Here is a 16,942-nt window from a genome sequence, read left to right as displayed (position 1 = left end):
TCCCTGTCTTACATACTGTCGTCTCCCTGCCTGCCTCATTGGCTCGCTGCCTGCGCGCTCGCTCACTCCCTCCCACTCTCCCACTCTTCAACAAACTTGCTCTCTGTTGTCCGGGGCTCCGACCTCCATCCCTTCCTCCCGCTCTTGTCTCGGATGTCTCCCTGCTGACTCATCGCAGGCTAGTCAAAGCCAGCATCAGCGATTGCTCGCATGATGTAGAGTTCCCGTCGATCTGTGAGAGGATGCTAAATGTGAGGAGGAGGAGGAGGAGGAGGAGGAGCACGAGCAACAGCAGCATGAGATGCCGGTAGAGGAGGAGTAGGGAGCGGATCTAAGACGAGAGTTCACAGGCTCATGCAGGGATGAACTTTCAACAATATCATCACTTTCTGTCTCACACAGCTTCCAACGAGCTTGCGAGCTTGCAATCAGGTTCCTCCAGCAGCCATGAAGGTGACATCGCCTTGGGCTGCTAGCTACAGTCTGATCTCTCCCTCATAAGACGACTTGGCGCTCCTGCTCAGGTTGACGAGGCTCAAGGATGCTGTGGATGCGATCGAGGAGGTGTGTCAATCTCCTCCTTGTTTCTCCTGACCGTCGCATGCAGGAGGAGCATGTTCCCCTCCTTGCCGCCAGCGGCTGCTTGCCCAGGACCAGGTGAAGTTTGAGCGGACGGTTCGCTTCCTTGTCTTGACCGCATCGCTGGTGTAGGCACGACGAGGACGGCGGGGTATGCAGGAGCTTGGAGGAGGCGATCGGGTCGCTGAGGACGAGGCTGAGGCTGCTCTGAGCTCAGGGATCAAACAGTCGCCTGTGGCAGGACGTCAGGGGGGATGGAGCAGGAGCAGGAACAGTAGCAGGAGCAGGAGCAGGAGCAGGAGCAGGAGCAGAGGGAGCAGGAGTTACATCTTGTCGACTTGGTGTTTGAGCTCGGAGATAAGTCCCATGGGGAACGCAGTTAGCCCGTTGACTATCGATTCTAAGTTGTCCTTGTCTTGCTGCTTGTACGTCCCGGCGGCCTTGTGCTGCTCTCTTCTCTCCTGTACCTCCTCCCTCCTCTGCCTCGACTCCTCCCTCCTCGCCATCTCCTCCTCCCTCCTTCCCTCGCTCGCTCTCCCAGCCTCATCCTTCGCGAGCAGCTTGAACCTTTCGGTCTCCCTCTCCCTCCCGTCCTGGAACCGGACGAGGTATGACGGAGGAACCAAGCTGTGATCAACGTTGACCACCTTCACCTCGTACATCCCCCCCACTGCGTCCTTGTAGTAGCACGTCTGCCCCTTCCTGAGCACCTCGCAAGTCCCTCCTCCCTCAGCGGGTAGTGACGACGAGGGGACTTTCGTTGTGTCAGTAGCAGGAGGAGAACCATCCTCCTCATGCCCCGAGCACTTCCCCTTGCATCGCTTGCAGTGCTTGTAACTCTGTGCCGTTAGCTCGTGCGGCGTGCGGGACTTGTACCTGCCCGGGAGCGAGCAGTCAGCAGGAGCTGACAGCAGTAGAAGCTACTCACATCCTTGTTCTGAAGGATCTTCCCTCCTCGTTTGAAGCCTCTTCTAGCAGTCTCTTCTCCTGAGAGTCAAAGCTCGCGTCCCTGGTAACAGAGTCTTGCTGTCCCGACATGCTGTAGAGCTTGTCTTAGTCGTGCCTGCGAGAACAGGTCCATCAATTCCGCAAGCTTTCAGATGAGATAGACTAGGATGGATATCTACTTCTTCCACGCTGACATTTCGACATCATGATTTCTTTTACATCTGACCAGACTTCTCTTGTTTGCTTTCTCTTTCAACTTTATTCCATATCTACTTTCAATTTGATGATGAAGCCATGCCCTGTCTGTCTGAAATTATCATGCTCTCGCACTGGTACTGCTTCTGGCGGCCCTGCTGCTCTATCTCCTCCTCATCATCCTCATCCTCATCCTCATCCTCATCCTCATCCTCATCCTCATCCTCATCCTCATCCTCATCCTCATCATCATCCTCATCATCATCCTCATCATCATCATCACTTCTCCTCCTCCTCCTCCTCCTTGCTTGTTCCCTCGTCCTGTACTCCCCGATGCATGCTGCTAACATCAGGCCGTTGTTACCTATACCCCCACCCCCTGATTTAGCTTCCAGTACCCCCATGATTTCCTTCACTATGTTCTGGGTCCCAAACTAGGACAAACCTCAGTCTTGTACCCAGTACCCCCAATGATCAGATAGCCACCCATATATTTACCTAAAAAGTACCCCCATTTTCAGAGGTTTCTTACCACCCCACCCTCTATTTTGGTGCAGCTCATTCTCGCAGGGGTTGTAGAGGAGTTTTCCTTTCGGAAGTGAAGAGCTAGGGGGTTGGATCGAATGTTTTTGAGGGGGTAGGGGTATCAAAATAGGGGTAGTTTCTTATAGATTTTGAGTATGAAGGAGGGGTAGTTCATAAATCCACGTCCCCCCCCCCTAGCTGGGGGTACGGAGATATACGAGCAGGGTATTTCAATATTTTATTGTCATTCTTATAGCAGATAATTGAAAGTTTTATAGTTTATATGGAATGGGGGCCAATTGGACATCCGACATGGCGGATGAGGTGAGGAAGGGGGAAGAGGAAGAGGAGCAGGAGCAGGAGCAGGAGCAGGAGCAGGAGCAGGAGCAGGAGCAGGAGCAGGAGCAGGAGCAGGAGCAGGAGCAGGAGGAAGGTGGGGGGAACAGGCACAGGGTTGAGCAGGAGCTGTATTGACAGCAACAGTATCAGGACGGGAGGGAGGATAAGAAGGTGGGCAGAAAAAGTAGAAAGATTAGGAGAGAGCAGGAGAGAGAGGAGGGAAAGTTCGAGGGGATCAGCTAATGACATCGAGCAAGGAAGGAATCAAAGAATTATACCAGAGAATGATAGAGGGAAATATGGATTGCACTCTGAATCTGCAAGATGCATTTTGCGACTTGTACGTGAAATGTGAGTGGCAAAGCGATGGAGCAGTTGATTGCAAGAGAGCAATTGTTAGTTCTAGTCTGACTCTGCGTTCTTGCAGGAGTTCAGGGTGCGATGCAACGACGGGACTGTGAGATGTCAGAAAAGATTGTTGGTTCACTGACACTGAGGTGATAGATGCTGTATGGACGGGAGTGCGGTCCGAAACATGGAAGGACGGTGAAGTCTTGCGTCATTGCACCATCATGAGAGATTGAACATACATGCTCACATGCGATCTTAGAACATGTAGAACACATGATAGTGATGAGAACGCACAAGCTTTCATGTTCACAACAAACACGAGCAGCCATTCTAGCTGTTCAGACTTTCCTGCATTCTCTACGCCTGCCATGGCATCCTGTGACCTTGACATAGATCGTTCTCCTTCATGGCTGGAGTGGCTCCATGGAATACTTCAAGGAAAACGCTGCGGTGATGCCCCCGCTGCAGCTACTCTCTCTCCCTCCCCTTCCCCCTCCCCCTCCCCCTTCCCCTTCTGCACTTCCATTGTCTCCTCCTCCTCGTTCTCCTCGGTTCTCCTCCTCCTGACTCAGTTGCAGAGTCTCGGACAAAAAGGCTTGAGGGTGGTCCGATATGATCACAGGTTCCATGGGAGAAGTGACAAGGTTGGTAATAACAGTAGAAGGAGCGAGCAGCAGCAGCAGCAGCAGCAGCAGCAGCAGCAGCAGCAGCAGCAGCAGCAGCAGCAGCAGCAGCAGCAGCAGCAGCAGCAGCAGCAGCAGCAGCAGCAGCAGCAGCAGCAGCAGCAGCAGCAGCAGCAGCAGCAGCAGCAGCAGCAGCAGCAGCAGCAGCAGCAGCAGCAGCAGCAGCAGACAAGGTCTGATACCTTGATTCTTTAGCCTGATCATGGCATGCACGTTGCTCGCCTGGCGGCGGATCTGAGAGATGTCATGCAACAGCTTGATTTGTCCGATGTAAGATTGGCTCCTCCCTCCTCCCTCCTCCCTCCTCCCTCCTCCCTCCTTCCTCCTTCCTCCTCCCTCCTCCCTCCTCCCTCCTCCCTCCTCCCTCCTCCCTCCTCCTCACCATCACCGTCTTCTCTCCATCGTCCCTCGACAATCATTGCTATTCTCTCCCACTCGCCCCCTCCTCCTCCTTCACTTCTCCTGCTCACGATTCTTCTCCTTCCAAGGTCACGCTGGTTGGCACGAGCATGGGCGCTGCTGTCATCTGGAGTTACATCGAGCTCTTCGGCAGCGACAAGATCTCCAAGGCTGTTGTAGTAGACCAAGCTCCTCTGCAGAACAAGTTGCTCCTGCTCCTGCTCCTGCTCCTGCTCCTGCTCCTTGCTCCCTCCCTGCTCCCTGCTCCCTGCTCCCTGCTCCCTGCTCCCTGCTCCTGCTCTTTCTACAGCTGCTCTTCCCTTTCTTCTTTCTCTCCTTTTTCTTGTTGTGATCGCCATCGCTGACGATTTGTTGAAGGCTGGATGATTGGAGCTTCGGAAGCAAAGGATGTTACGACGAGAAGACACTCAAGAACCTGCAGGTCAGTTTGACAGAAGCATGCTATACTCCCTTGTTGCCCTCACACCTCCTTCTGCTCCCTTCCTCTCTCCTCTCCTCTTCTCTTCTCACCTCTCCTCTCCTCTTCTCACCTCTCCTCTCCTCTTCTGATTTCTCCACATGAACGGCATGTAAAGCTTGTTTGATTCAATTCATGATCTTCAGAACGAGCTTGCAAACAACTTCTCTGCCTTTGCGCAAGGCAACTATGGTGATCAATGATTACACCTCAATTTCGTCTCTTCTTGTATTTGTTCTCCTTCCTCTGCTTCATCTTTTTCTAATTCTCCTTCGTTCCTCCTCCAATTCATCATTTTCCTCAATTTTTTTACCTTCCATTCGTCGCCCTTGATTTCTTTTCTGCTCGTCTTCTCTATCCTCGCCCCTGCTATACCTCCCCTCCTCCTCTACGTCCTCCTCCAGCTTATTATCACTCTCAGATTGCTGCGTCTCAATTCCTCTCAGCGAAGATCTCAAAAAGGTGAGAGGAGAGCGCGACGAGGAGGACCAAGACGAAGACGAGAACGAGGACGAGAGGAGGAAGAGGAGGACGAGGACGAGGAGAATGAGGAGGACGAGGACGAGGACGAGGACGAGGAGGGCCAGGAGGGAAAGGGCGAGGAGGACGGGAAGGTGGAAGGAGGGGGGAGTCAAGGAGAGGTGGATCAGAACAAGGATAAGGAGGATGGGGCAGACGAAGAGGAGGCGCAGGAGGACAAAGACGAGGATGAGGACGGGGACAGAGACAGATACGGGGACGGGGACGGGGAGGAGGCACTAGAGAAGGAGCAGCAGCAGCAGCAGCAGCAGCAGCAGCAGCAGCAGCAGCAATCGTTTGACGCATGCAGCAGCTGGTGATTGACGAGACTTTGTTGTGCTCGGGGCCTCAGCTCGGGAGGCTCATGGCCGACCACACGCAGGTGCCCGACCTTGTCATGCTGACTCTCCTCACCAGCTATACCCCAGCTGGACTGGCGGTCCCTGCTGCCAACCATCGAGATCCCCTTTCTCAACTGCGTCGGAGGTCAGCTGGACTTGAGCTGGACTTGAGCTGAGAGGGCTGGCAGGCAACAGCGGCTGCTTCCCGCTCGAGGGGACGCGCAGGGTGGGGGAGCTGATGAAGAGCTGCAAGACCGTGACGTTCAAGGAGGCGAACCACTGGTATGCTCCTCCTCCTCCTCCTCCTCCTCCTCATCCTCATCCTCATCCTCATCCTCATCCTCATCCTCATCCTCATCCTCATCCTCCTCATCCTCCTCCTCCTCCTCCTAGCTGGCTAGTGCTACCCTTGCCCTTTCTATTCAGCCACTGTTTCCTCCTCCTCCTCGGTTCTCCTGCCCGCCTGCCTCTCCTGCTTTTGCTTCTCTCCCTCCTGGTGACAGAAGGATAGGCTCTACCTGGAGGAGCCGGAGAAATTCAACGAGCTGGTGTCGTCGTTCGTCACGGGAGAAGGATGGAGCGCGTACGAGGGGGTCTCGAGCCTCTGAGAGGAGGAGGAGGCGAGCAGCGAAGTTGCAATGGCTGAGGAGGGGAGGACGGGAGGTAGAGGGAGGAGCCGAGCAACTGATTACGAGGACGAGGACGAGGAAGAGATGGGGAAGCAAGAAGTAGGATCAAGAGGAAGCATTCAATGGCTCCCAGCTTATTATTCTTAAAACACGCAACTGCACACGGACAGGGAGGGTAAACAGCAAAGATCTTGCTCGCTAAAAATCGGCAGCAGCTGAAAACAACACAAGAAGGAGCAAGACCACAAGACCGATGTGCGTACAAGTTATCAAAACACGAGAGATCGCAAACATATCACACACAGACAGCAGACCATGCTTGCACCTCAACTCGACTGCATGTCTGGCAGCTGTACAAGGAAGATCTCACTGCGTGGGATTGGTGGCAACAAGGAAGCAGTAGGGCTGTGGTGGAGAAAGGAAGGTGGAGGAGGAGGAGCAGGTGGAGGAGCAAGAGCAGGAAGAGGAGGAAGAGGCGTCAGTAGCTACCAACGAGTCCTTCACCTCTTACCTGGTTCCTCTTGTGGAGCAGATTCAAGTCCATGTTCACCTGCCGCACACTCTCAACACCTGATGCCCAGGAAACCCTTAGCTGTACCATGAGCTGCTGGTTGTCCTTGCGGATAAGGTGGCAGTAGAAGGCGGAGTTGCACATGCCCGATGATATAAGCCGTTGCCTAGCACACACATGGTAAGGGGGCAGCAGCAGTAGCAGGATGAGAAGCAGGAGCAGAAGCAGGAGCAGAAGCAGGAGCAGGAGCAGGAGCAGGAGCAGGAGCAGGAGCAGGAGCAGGAGCTGCAGGGCAAGGGTAGCAGAGCAAGGAGCAGGAGCTGCAGGATAAGGATGAGGCATTTTCTTGGTTCTACCAGTGTTGGGAAGAAGCGTCGCTATCACAAGGCGCTGTGTTGTTGAGGAGAGAAAGTCCGTGGATCTCCTGCTTGGAGTACCTTTCTTGCAGGTCAGCAGATGGACAGGAGCAGGAGCAGGAGCAGGAGCAGGAGCAGGAGCAGAAGACCGTAAGAGCGGAGGAAGGAGAAGAGAGAGGAGAGAGGGAGGCGGGAGAGAGAGGAGAGGGAGGAGAATAGCAAGAGGAGGGGGCAAGGTCTACCCAAGCAAGTTGCAGAACGCTGCGTTGCTCTCCCAGATACATCCATCGAGACCACAGAAACAGAGAGGTTGTCTGGTGATGTCGAAACTGAAACAAGAAGCCATCAGTACGAAAACATCATCATCTCAATCGTCGTCGTCATCATCATCGTCATCGTCATCGTCGTCGTCATCATCATCATCTTCGTCATCATCGTCGTGGTCGTCATCGTCATCGTCATCATCGCCACCACCACCACCATCGCCATGTCCACAACTCTTGCTATCGCTGTCGACATTCACTGAGAGCGTTTCACCTCTGCTTGAAATCGTTGCTGGACGGCTGGGTGGGGGGTCGACCTTTCGTTCCGAGTTTGACTTCCTTATGATGTTCGAGCTCCGCCTGATACCACCAGAATGAGAGAATGAGGGAGGGGGGACAAGAAGGATAGAGAACAGCAGCTCCTGCTGCAGAAGAAGGAGAAGGAGCAGGACCAGGAGCAAGAGCAGGAGGAGAAAGGAGTTGTTTGACCTGTAGCTGTTTGATCATCGCAATGGTATTCTGTAAGATTGTGTTCTTATCGAACTTGGAGTCCGCACTGCCACACTCGTATCATCGCACCACCAAGATCCTCAGCACACTAGTCCACACCCGCAAGGGAGCAACGCGCGCAGTTCGTCGAAGTATTGCTTCGCCTTCTCTCTCCTCCTCTGCTCCACCTGGGCTCTTGTAAGACATCGGCTCTCAGCCATTCACCACGTCCGTACCTCCTTGTGACTAAGCCTCTCAGTCGAGTCTTCGAGCATGCTCGCTGCTCCAGTCGTCAGCAGGATGTAGCAGACCAACACATCTCCCCACCTGCTGTGATAGCTGAGACGGCAGGTAGCGCTGCCGCCATGGCTGCAGACGAAGGTACATTTCCCCCCAGCATGGCTGCAGAAAACAGATCGGCAGGTCGCACATCACAACCTGGAGACTCACCCGCCGCTGATGTCGCCTTGGGCCCTCCCGTCAGTACTTTGGCGTGACCCATCGCCGTGTGGTCCATGACGGACTGCCCAGCAACCGCACTTGCAGCTGAAGTGGGCAACACATGTACATTCGAAACCTTCTTGGCCTTGTTGTTAGCAGAGGAAGCGGATAGGGAAGAAATTTGGTTCTGAGGGAGATGAGCCTGCGAGTGAGGGGGCTGAGAGCTCTGCGGCTGTACACTGAGCATGGGAGAGGAAGCGAACGGGGGCATCGAGGGCTCCGAGTTTCCAAAGGAACATGCTTCCTTGAAGGAGTTGGAGAGCTGGTCTGTGCCGACATCGTCCATGGCAAAAAAGCCTCCGTCCACTCCCCCTTTCCTTGCAAACGGGAAGTCGTTGGCATGAAGGTCGAGATTGTCGCTCAGGCCGTAGCTTCCAGCTCCGAAGCTCCCTGCTAGGGCATCCAAATTCCCAGAGTTCTCGTTTCCGGTGTAGAAGGCGTCCAGGATGTCGCCGTCGTCTCGCTTGTAGCTGTTGGGTCCTGGCCCGTCTCTCATCTTCTTGCTCAGCATCTGGTGAATCTTCTCGATGGATTCCTGGCGATCATTGCTGCCCGTGTCGAAGTGCTCAGTGTCCCATACCAGCTCGTGGATCTGGTTGGGGGAGGACCCAAGGAGGTCCAGCGAGTCCGATCTGTCTCTCTTGAAGTTGTCCATCCTCAGAACAGAACTGGACTTTCCACTACTCATACCACCACGAGCGGGCCCCGGTCAGTTGCCAACAACTGCCCTGTAGCATCTCCCCGTCAGCAAACCAAGAAAGACCAAGAACTGTTACTGTACCTGACAAGAACTGGCGACAGGAGTTGCTCCCGCTGCCGATCTCGTCCTGTCCAGTGCAAGAGCAGGAGTTCTGAAAACTAACTAAGGAGGTTCTACACAGGGAAGAGCACCCAGCAGCGTCCAAGGTGCTGTTGCAGAGACAGCGTTGCCGAAAACAGCAAGCTCCGAACGCAGGGGGTAGGGGGGTGAGAGAGGGGGGGCAGGAGGAGAAGACAAGGTGTCGGAACAAGTAGAAGAGATGTGAGAGAAGCTAGAGGAAGGAAGGGGCCGGGAGGAGGAGAGCGGCGCCGATGCAGGGAGGGGGGGGGAGGAGGAAGCGAAGGGGGCGGGGAAGCGAAGGAGGGGTCGAGGGGGGGGAGGGGAGAGGTGAGAGGAGCGGTGGTGGTTTAAGCGACATATTGGCTAATCTATCTATATATTGGCTAATCTAGAAAGATTCTTCTTGAATTAACCCAAATATTAACCCAAATCTGCGGCAGTAGGGTTAACTGAGTGACAGTGGCCGCCGACGCTCAGCGGCTAGTCCCGGGCCCCCGGGCCCGTTCGGTCCGATCACCGTACCATGCCACTGCCAGTGACAGTGGTCGCCGCCCGGCCCGCCACCGTCGGTAAGCCACGGTTCAACGGTTCGCCGGGGGCTCGGGCCGCGGCGGCTCGGACCGGGGCGCCTGCCCGCCGCATCAGCGGCCGCTGGGCCGCGATGGTCGGCCCGGTGACCGCACGGTACCCGCCGTACGGTGTTGGTGGCCGCCCGGAACGGCGGAGCGCGGCGGGGGCCGACTGCTGACCGTCACTACCCGGTAGTGCTGAGACTCAGGGAGTCGGAGTGACTTCCGAAAACGGTCCGACGGTCCGATCAGGGTGCTGAGCGGCACGGACGGGTGCCGGCACGCCGGGTGGTGGGTCGCCGGCTTACCGAGTAACTTGCAAGTTGTAAGACGGTTCTAAGTTCAACTTGTGTTCACGGTTACACCGGCACGGTGTGCCATCCGTCAGTGCAGTGCCGGGCCCGGCCCGGGGCCGACTGCCACACTGCCCGGCCAGACTCGGCTCACTGCTGCGGGGCCGGGCCCGGCCGGGCGGCCAGCCTGGGCCAGTCACGCACCGTGACTGCACAGCGGCAGTTTGAAAAGTTTAACACCGTAGCACGCGGCAGTCGTGGGGCCCCCGGGCCGCCGGGCGGCCGGGCCGGGCCGGCCGCCGTGAACTTGAATTGAACCCGCACGGTGGCGCCGCCGGGCCGGAGCCCGGCACGGTCACGCCCACCGGGCTTCAAGCAACCGGGCCTTTGCGGCTCAAAGCCAGTCCGGCGGTCCGTCAATCCAAGGCTCCGCCCGGGAGTACGCCGCCGGGCCGAGGCTCACTGCCACGGTGTCAGGGTACGGTCAGTCAGTCCTGGCAAGGGGCCTCAGGCTCAGCCTGGCTCGACTCTCCTGATTGTCCTCGTACTGATCTTTAACTTAACTTTGAGCAAAGAAAGTGCCAACCATGGCAGTTGCCGCGACCGAGGGCCTCTGACTTGGAGACTCCCCCGGATGCTCCTGACTGATTTTTCAGTGTACGAAGACAATACGAACTTTCTTTTTCTTCAGTCCTGTAGCGACATACGTGCAGAAAGAAAGTTCGTAATCCCTCCTCCCGGTGCAACACTCCTGATGCTCTTACTGTCTATACAACAGCTTCCGCTTGCAAACTCGAAAGAAGTGCTGCAAACGTACGCGACTCTGTGTTTGGATATATCCCGATCATCCTCATCTTCGATGTTTATACATGTTGCATGCTTTCGCCTTTCCGGCAAATGTGATCACGACGTGTCAACCAGTATCTTAAAACTTGACCAGATGAGTCTGCAACGTACATGGTCGAATTGCGCTTGAAGACCTGAAAGTTTCAATCAAACATGGAAGATATGGAGAAATTCAAGGCTTACTTGCACATTAAACAGTGTTGCAATAAAACTCTGTTCTCACACCAATCTACTCATTCATCCCAGCACAAAACAGAGCCTCCACACACTCCTTGAGAATCTTTCGTTCCACCAACAAGATTGGGCATACTTTGTTCTTCAGGTTCCTGCCTTCATTCCGTTAGAACTATACGGACTTGAAGATTATGTTCCAGCTGCTTTGACGAGTTTGACACGCCAGTTTGATCACGCCGTTTGCTCAAGGCACAGAAGTTGTTTCGACGGTCATCACTCACTTCAAGAGTAAAACTATCGTCACGTCTATCATGACTTTTGTTCGCAGAGAGTCGCTCAAAGCTGGACGTAGTTGAACTTCAAGTAAAGTTGTATTGCAGAGCTGCTTGTTCAGAGAGTGCATCTTTGGTTTCGTACAATTCTTGCGGGAGGGAAGTTGTCAAGAAAGGATTGGCATCGAGAGACACAGACGTCAAAAAGAATAACCGAAGTTTGTTAGATCATTCTGATACCAGACTTCCACAAGTTTCTTGGCTGTGCTGGTATAGATCAGGGAGTAGTGATACCTAAGAATGGTCATGATTTCTTGGTCTACTTCCATACCCTCAATCATTCCTCGCTTCCAATCTGAGGAAGAGTTCTCATGCGGCAGCATGGTGACATTCCGCTGCAGCGCGGCTGCGAGGACGAGCAAATCCGAAGAGAGATGCTCGAAGCGTAATAAGAAATCCACCTTCAAGTTTGGGCCTCCTAGGAAGATGGCGTAAGGAAAGAAGATCCAGTAGTGAAGCCATTCCGGTGACCCCAAGGTGGTCTCAAGCCATGCTTCAAACGCTCTCCCCACTGTGCTCACGTTGTGCTTCCCTGGAAACGCATTGATGAGTCGGTGAGCGAGCATACACTGTTTCTTAGGGTCCGGCAGCTGTCCCCTCCATCCATGAAGACAAAACCGAAACCAAGAGAGCATGCGATCAAACGGGTTTCGAATCACGCTGAAGGACACATGCGGGCGAGCGTACTCCCTTGCTCGATCGACGGCAGGGAGATGATTCTTGTGGAGATCGAGGGCCCTCTCGATTGTCTCTCCTCCAGTCTTGGGGATGTGCAAGAATATCAGCTCCGATCGCTCTGCAAGAGGAATGGCTGATGTGGATCTCCCACATATTATGTCACGAATGTGCGTGCGGTACAGTTCCATGTCGTTCGAGCAAAACGCCCTCGGGTGCTCGTTTGGCAGGGAAAGGTTTGCCGCAAGTCTTGCCGCAGGGGTTAACATGATTGGCTGCATGATGAGCTTGTGGAGAAGACAGTGAGAAGTCAAGCTCATGGCAACCAGCAACATCACCGCGCAGAACACCATGTTGACTCCATAGCGCCGCACTCTCCGATTCACTGCCATATCGAGCTCAGACTACTCTCGAGCTAGCCAAGGTTTGTAATAAAACCTTGACCAGATCTTGACCTTGTCTGTAGTCTCCTTTACTCAAAGTTAAGTTAAAAATCAGTACGAGGACAATCAGGAGAGTCGAGGAGGCTTGAATTCACTACACGGTACTGTGGCCCGGACCGGCCCGGACCAGCATTGCTGTCAGGGCTGGAAAATGTAGGGGTCATGAATAGGTGTAGGGAGAATGAAATTACTGGGGTGGGGTAGTGGAGGTTGGCTCAACGGACATGGCAGCTTTGGTGAAAGGGAGAGGGAGGGAGGGAGGGAGGGAGGGAGGGAGGGAGGGAGGGAGGGAGGGAGGGATCAACAAGAGGAGGAAGGGAATAAAGGAGGGAGGGAGGAGGAAGAGCATGGAAGGAATGGATGAGGGAGAGATGGAGAGAAGAGGATGTGCGATGAAGAACGGCTGCAGGGAGGATGAGACAGTAAACGATCCGGGGAGACAAGAGGAGGAGGCAAGGGAAGTCAGGGGGACGAGAGAAGACGGAAGGGAAGAAGTTGAAGGGATAAACTGGCAAATGGACGTGGGCCAGGATGACGATTGTTGTTTTAACGATCATGACAATGGAGATTTTATACCTTACAAAAAGGGGTTGGATGTAGAGAAACTCATTGAGCTGTGTGCAGGGCTTTCCCGCATGCATCAGGAGTGCCGGATCGCAGCCTTGTGACTTGTTTCATCACCGGTACACTATCATTCCACCTTGCTCCCAACTGAAGGTCTGCGATGTCGCTCTTGTGCAGTTAGTTCGTCCCTTGAAACATGGAGATCGTCAAACGATGGCTGCGAGAGAAGATTGGGATGGAAGGGTTGGGGCAAGGGGATGTTGAATCGCAGTTTGCAAACGGATACAAGATCGGACAGGTTGTCTTCCTGCCATTCCCAACCTCCTGATCTTCCTTCTGCTCTGCTCCCCGCCCCCCCCTCCCCCCTCCCTCCCTCCCTCCCTCCCCTCCCCTGCCTCCCGCAGCCTCCTTTTGTGACAAGCCCCTCCTCTCAGGTGCTCGAGAGCTATGGGATTCAGCCCGACTTCGACAAGTTTGTCAACAAGGATACGCCTGATGCCAAAGTGAACAACTTCGAGCGGCTGCAGCCCATTCTGCGGGAGCTCAACATCAACTTCGACAGCCACAATGCCAACCAGATCATCACAGAGGAGCCGGGGGCAGCGCTCCGCCTGCTGCAGCAGATCAAGGTCGCGCTGGACAGCTCGACGTCCTCGAACCCGTTCCGCAAGGGGTCGAAGACGTCGACCGCCCTCCTGCTCACGACCAACAGGCTCTCCAGCAAGGAGAAGTACAAAGACATGGAGGAGAAGACCTTCACGAAAATGCTGCGGTACAAGTCAGCCAACCCCCGGGAGTTTAAGATGTCCAACTACCTGCGGCCGTTCGAGGAGGAGGCCATACAGCAGGCGCGCGTCGCCGAGCGACTGAACGCGATCGACGCGCTGCAGCGAGAGCAGATGCTGCTGAGCAAGAGAGACTCTCTGCGGCTGAAGATGGCGGAGAACAGAGCCTACCTGCAGGACTGGGAGAGGGAGGGGAGGATTAACCATGCCAAGAACCAGGCGGTGAGGAAGGAGAGGGAGAGGAGGGACCTTCGGTTGGAGCTTGCGATGCGGGAGAAGGAGCGGAGGAGGAAGGGGATGGAGAACTTGGAGGCGGCCGAGCAGGTGGAGGAAGGAATCGACTCATTCGAGGAGTCTTTGCGGCGCGTCCAGGACTTCGTTGACACGCCAGTTGACGAGGCGATGCTGGGGATGACGGACAGCAGGACGCCACAGGAGTTCCTGCAGTCACTGACGGGGAAGATCCCCAGAGGAGATGAGCTGCGGGCTGACAGCGAGCACTACATGATTAAGGTGCAGCAGAAACGGCAGGAGGACGAGATCGCAAGGAAGGAGAGGGACCGGAGGAGGAGGAGGGTGCTGGTGGAGCAGATGAGGACCCAGAAGGAGATGGAGAACAGGAAGAAGGAGGAGCAGCTGAACGAGAAGCTCATCCGTCAGAGCGTGCAGGAGGCGAAGATCGCCGAGGACCTGCACCGAGTGCTGGCGCAGAAGGAGGCGATGCGTCAAGCTCGTCTGAGGAGGGAGGAGCAGTACCGCAGGATGCGGGAGCAGCAGTACCGAGAGGCTCTGGAGCGCGATGCGGAGATCTACAAGGTGAAGAGAAAGGAGTACTTCGTGAAGCTGGAGATGGAGAAGTCCCGGTTCGAGGAGCTGGAAGAGGAGAGGATGGCGAGGAGGAGGCAGAAACACTTCGACGCCTGCAGGAGGATCGTTGAGCAGACGGTTGACTTGGTCTGGAAGGTGGTGGAGTACCGAGAGGTAGCAGAGCACGTTACGGTGCCGAACAAGCAGTGGAGGGAGTGGATTGCGATCTTCGTTGCTGGAGAGCCACTGTTCCCAGTGGTGAAGGATGCGGAGGAGGAGGAGGAGGAGAATGAGAAGAAGGTGAAGAAAGCCAAGACGCTGCCCGTGGAGGAGGAGAAGCAGTCGGATATCATAGACAGCAGGGAGTACTTTGCGTACCTGGACATGGAGGACGAGTGGAGGCTGCAGGAGGCCGCGCCCAGTGCAGAGGAGGGGGCGGAGGAGGAAGGGAAGGAGGAGGAGAAGGCAGAGGGGAAGGAGGAGGAGGAAGCAGCACTCTCTCCTGTGCAGAACAAGATCTTCGGGGAGTTAGTCAAGGATCTTCACGACACGACACTCGAGGTTATCCCTCCTCCCGTCACTCCCGCCGAAATCCCTCGTCCTCCTCACCGTCTCAGCATCGCCGGCGCTCCTTTCGCCGGCTCCTCCCGCCAGGCTGAGAAGCTTGCGGCCGAGTTTGACCTGACGGTTAGTCCGACTGCTTGACACGCGGAGGAGAATTCTTGGCAGTTGTACTTGTAGTTGTTGTTGTAATTGGTGGTGGTGCTGATGATGACTATGCGCATGTCAGTGATTGTTGTGTCACGGTCGAGCTGTTGATGTCTTATCACGCATGTCATCCCATGATGTCTGCGTCTGATCTTGTTCAATCCTGTCTGATTTTGACAAACGAGAAACTTCTGTCTTGCATTCTTGTTCCTTGTGTTTGTTATCTTCTCCCTCCCTTTGACAAACTTGGAACCTGCTCCTTCAATCTCTATTCTTTCTCAGCTCTCCTTCCTCTTCGTCTCCTTCCTCTCCGTCTCCTTCCTCTTCGTCTCCTTCCTCTTCGTCTCCTTCCTCTTCGTCCTTTCCTCTTCGTCTCCTTCCTCCTCGCTCTTCCCCTGACCTCCTTCCTCTCCCAGATCATCCGCGCGCAGAAGTGCATTGCGGAGGCCATCGCCGACTTTGAGGAGGTCATGACGGCGCACGACGAGGCTGTTGCTGCTGCTCAGGAGGAAGCGAAGGAGCAGCAGGAGGGCGAGGAGGAGGCGCCAGAAGTGCCTCTGCCTTCGTTGACCACCAGACAGTCTCTTGGTGGACAGGTCAATACTTCTCTTGTTTCCTCTTCTTCCTCCTCCTCGCCCTCCTCCTCGCCCTCCTCCTGCTTTTCCCTCCATCTTCCTCCCATTTTCCCATTCCTCGTTCGCGCCCCTGCCGTCGACTACCACCACCACCACCGTCACCATCACCACCACCACCGCCACCTCTACCTCCCTCTCCTCCTCCTCCTTTCCCGCCTCTCACTTTCCCTCAGATCCGCGAGGCCATGAACGCAGGAGGCGGAGCTCCGGACAACACGCTCGTTGCTCTCCTCGTCGAGAAGATCAAGGAGGTCGGGCAGGAGAAGGGCTACATCCTCGACGGCTTTCCCGCCACCGTCAGTCAGGCTCGTCATCTTGAGCAGGCACTTGCCGGCATCGAGGACGCGCACGTGGCGCCGAAGCCGCTTCCTCCCAACTCGAGACTCGCTCCTCCTGTCCCAGAGGAGGTGGAGAGGACGGGGGACCTTCCTTCCGGCCTCCTGCTCTACCTCCGGCTGCATGTCAGCAGGGACGTTTCCATCCGCAGGAGGATTGGGAGGCTGCGGGACCCAGACGACCCGGACGGCGCCTGCTACCACATTGAGTTCGATCCTCCTCCTCCTGAGGACTCGGCGCTGGCATCGAGGCTGGAGGAGGTGGTGGAGGAGGACGGGGCAGACGCGTCGCTGCTGACGAGAGTCTCCTCCTACCTGGACGAGAAGCCAGCGCTGGACGCCTGGTTCGCACGGTTCACCAACAAGGTGGAGGTGGAGGCGGAGGGGAGTACGGAAGAGGTCTTCGAGCAGGTCAAGGAAGTTGTTGCTCAGCAGCTGGCGAAGGCGGAGAAAGAGGGACAAGAGGAGGGGGCTGCAGAGGAGAAACAGCCGGAGGAGGAGGCCAAGCAGGAGGGGGAAAGCGTGAAGAAGGGTGGAGAAGGAGAGGGAGAAGGGGAAGGGGAAGGGGAAGGAGAAGGGGAGGGGAAGGCTGAGGAGGACAAGGAGGGAGGGGAAGCAGCAGAGCCGGAGAAGCCTCCCCCTGAAGTTCTTCCGCTGCACGAGGACGTGGCAAGGCTGCTGCTGGAGCAGTGGAGGGGGTGGAGACTACGTTTGAGCTGGAGGTGAGGAGGAGGGAAAGGAGGAACGTGGGGAGAGGGGGGAGGGCGAGGAGGCAGAGGGGAGAGAGGAGGATGGAGCGAGGGTTAAGGAGTGGGGGCAGGTGAGCGAAGGAATGGAGATGAGGGAAGGG

At 55.7% G+C, this 16,942-nt stretch overlaps 6 protein-coding genes across 6 annotated transcripts in view; 3 read left to right on the top strand and 3 right to left on the bottom strand.

Annotated features, from left to right (window-relative positions):
- Positions 1-790, top strand: part of GUITHDRAFT_110747 (hypothetical protein) — a gene marked incomplete at both ends in the record, with an annotated part of 3,392 nt that extends 2,602 nt beyond the window's left edge. The window contains 5 exons of the mRNA XM_005830255.1: positions 179-251; positions 351-453; positions 503-564; positions 608-657; positions 712-790. Coding sequence (XP_005830312.1) covers positions 179-251; positions 351-453; positions 503-564; positions 608-657; positions 712-790 — 367 coding nt within the window. The remainder of the gene's footprint in view (positions 1-178; positions 252-350; positions 454-502; positions 565-607; positions 658-711) is intronic.
- A 2-nt stretch (positions 791-792) lies between these two features.
- On the bottom strand, positions 793-1,617 carry GUITHDRAFT_140637 (hypothetical protein; the record flags this gene model as incomplete). Its single annotated transcript, XM_005830254.1, has 3 exons — positions 793-811; positions 907-1,455; positions 1,508-1,617. 3 exons carry the CDS (start codon positions 1,615-1,617, stop codon positions 793-795), a joined length of 678 nt encoding a protein of 225 aa, XP_005830311.1.
- A 1,713-nt stretch (positions 1,618-3,330) lies between these two features.
- GUITHDRAFT_42624 (hypothetical protein) lies at positions 3,331-5,640 on the top strand (the record flags this gene model as incomplete). Its single annotated transcript, XM_005830253.1, has 10 exons — positions 3,331-3,387; positions 3,510-3,581; positions 3,816-3,890; positions 4,109-4,224; positions 4,398-4,461; positions 4,644-4,689; positions 4,919-4,959; positions 5,330-5,398; positions 5,445-5,502; positions 5,546-5,640. Coding segments are annotated over 10 exons (693 nt in total), but the record flags the coding sequence as incomplete, so codon positions are not given.
- Positions 5,641-7,386: 1,746 nt separating this feature from the next.
- GUITHDRAFT_163904 (hypothetical protein) lies at positions 7,387-8,829 on the bottom strand (the record flags this gene model as incomplete). Its single annotated transcript, XM_005830252.1, has 6 exons — positions 8,056-8,829; positions 7,933-8,007; positions 7,842-7,885; positions 7,726-7,793; positions 7,606-7,672; positions 7,387-7,476 (listed from the first exon to the last, which is right to left on the bottom strand). The coding sequence occupies exons 1-6, from the start codon at positions 8,792-8,794 to the stop codon at positions 7,387-7,389; spliced, it is 1,083 nt and encodes a 360-aa protein (XP_005830309.1). The 5' UTR covers positions 8,795-8,829.
- A 2,451-nt stretch (positions 8,830-11,280) lies between these two features.
- GUITHDRAFT_110743 (hypothetical protein) lies at positions 11,281-12,006 on the bottom strand (the record flags this gene model as incomplete). Its single annotated transcript, XM_005830251.1, has 1 exon — positions 11,281-12,006. One exon carries the CDS (start codon positions 12,004-12,006, stop codon positions 11,281-11,283), a length of 726 nt encoding a protein of 241 aa, XP_005830308.1.
- Positions 12,007-13,018: 1,012 nt separating this feature from the next.
- GUITHDRAFT_163903 (hypothetical protein) overlaps positions 13,019-16,942 on the top strand; it is a gene marked incomplete at its 5' end in the record, with an annotated part of 9,082 nt that continues 5,158 nt past the window's right edge. Inside the window, 4 exons of the mRNA XM_005830250.1 lie at positions 13,019-13,120; positions 13,257-15,101; positions 15,539-15,718; positions 15,931-16,814. Of these exons, the coding sequence (XP_005830307.1) occupies positions 13,019-13,120; positions 13,257-15,101; positions 15,539-15,718; positions 15,931-16,814 (3,011 nt within the window). The remainder of the gene's footprint in view (positions 13,121-13,256; positions 15,102-15,538; positions 15,719-15,930; positions 16,815-16,942) is intronic.

This window comes from Guillardia theta (assembly GCF_000315625.1).
Source record: "Guillardia theta CCMP2712 unplaced genomic scaffold GUITHscaffold_47, whole genome shotgun sequence".
Lineage (NCBI taxonomy): Eukaryota > Cryptophyceae > Pyrenomonadales > Geminigeraceae > Guillardia > Guillardia theta.
The sequence above is the reverse complement of the archived record's forward strand: the minus strand, read 5'-3'. Positions and strand labels throughout refer to the sequence as shown.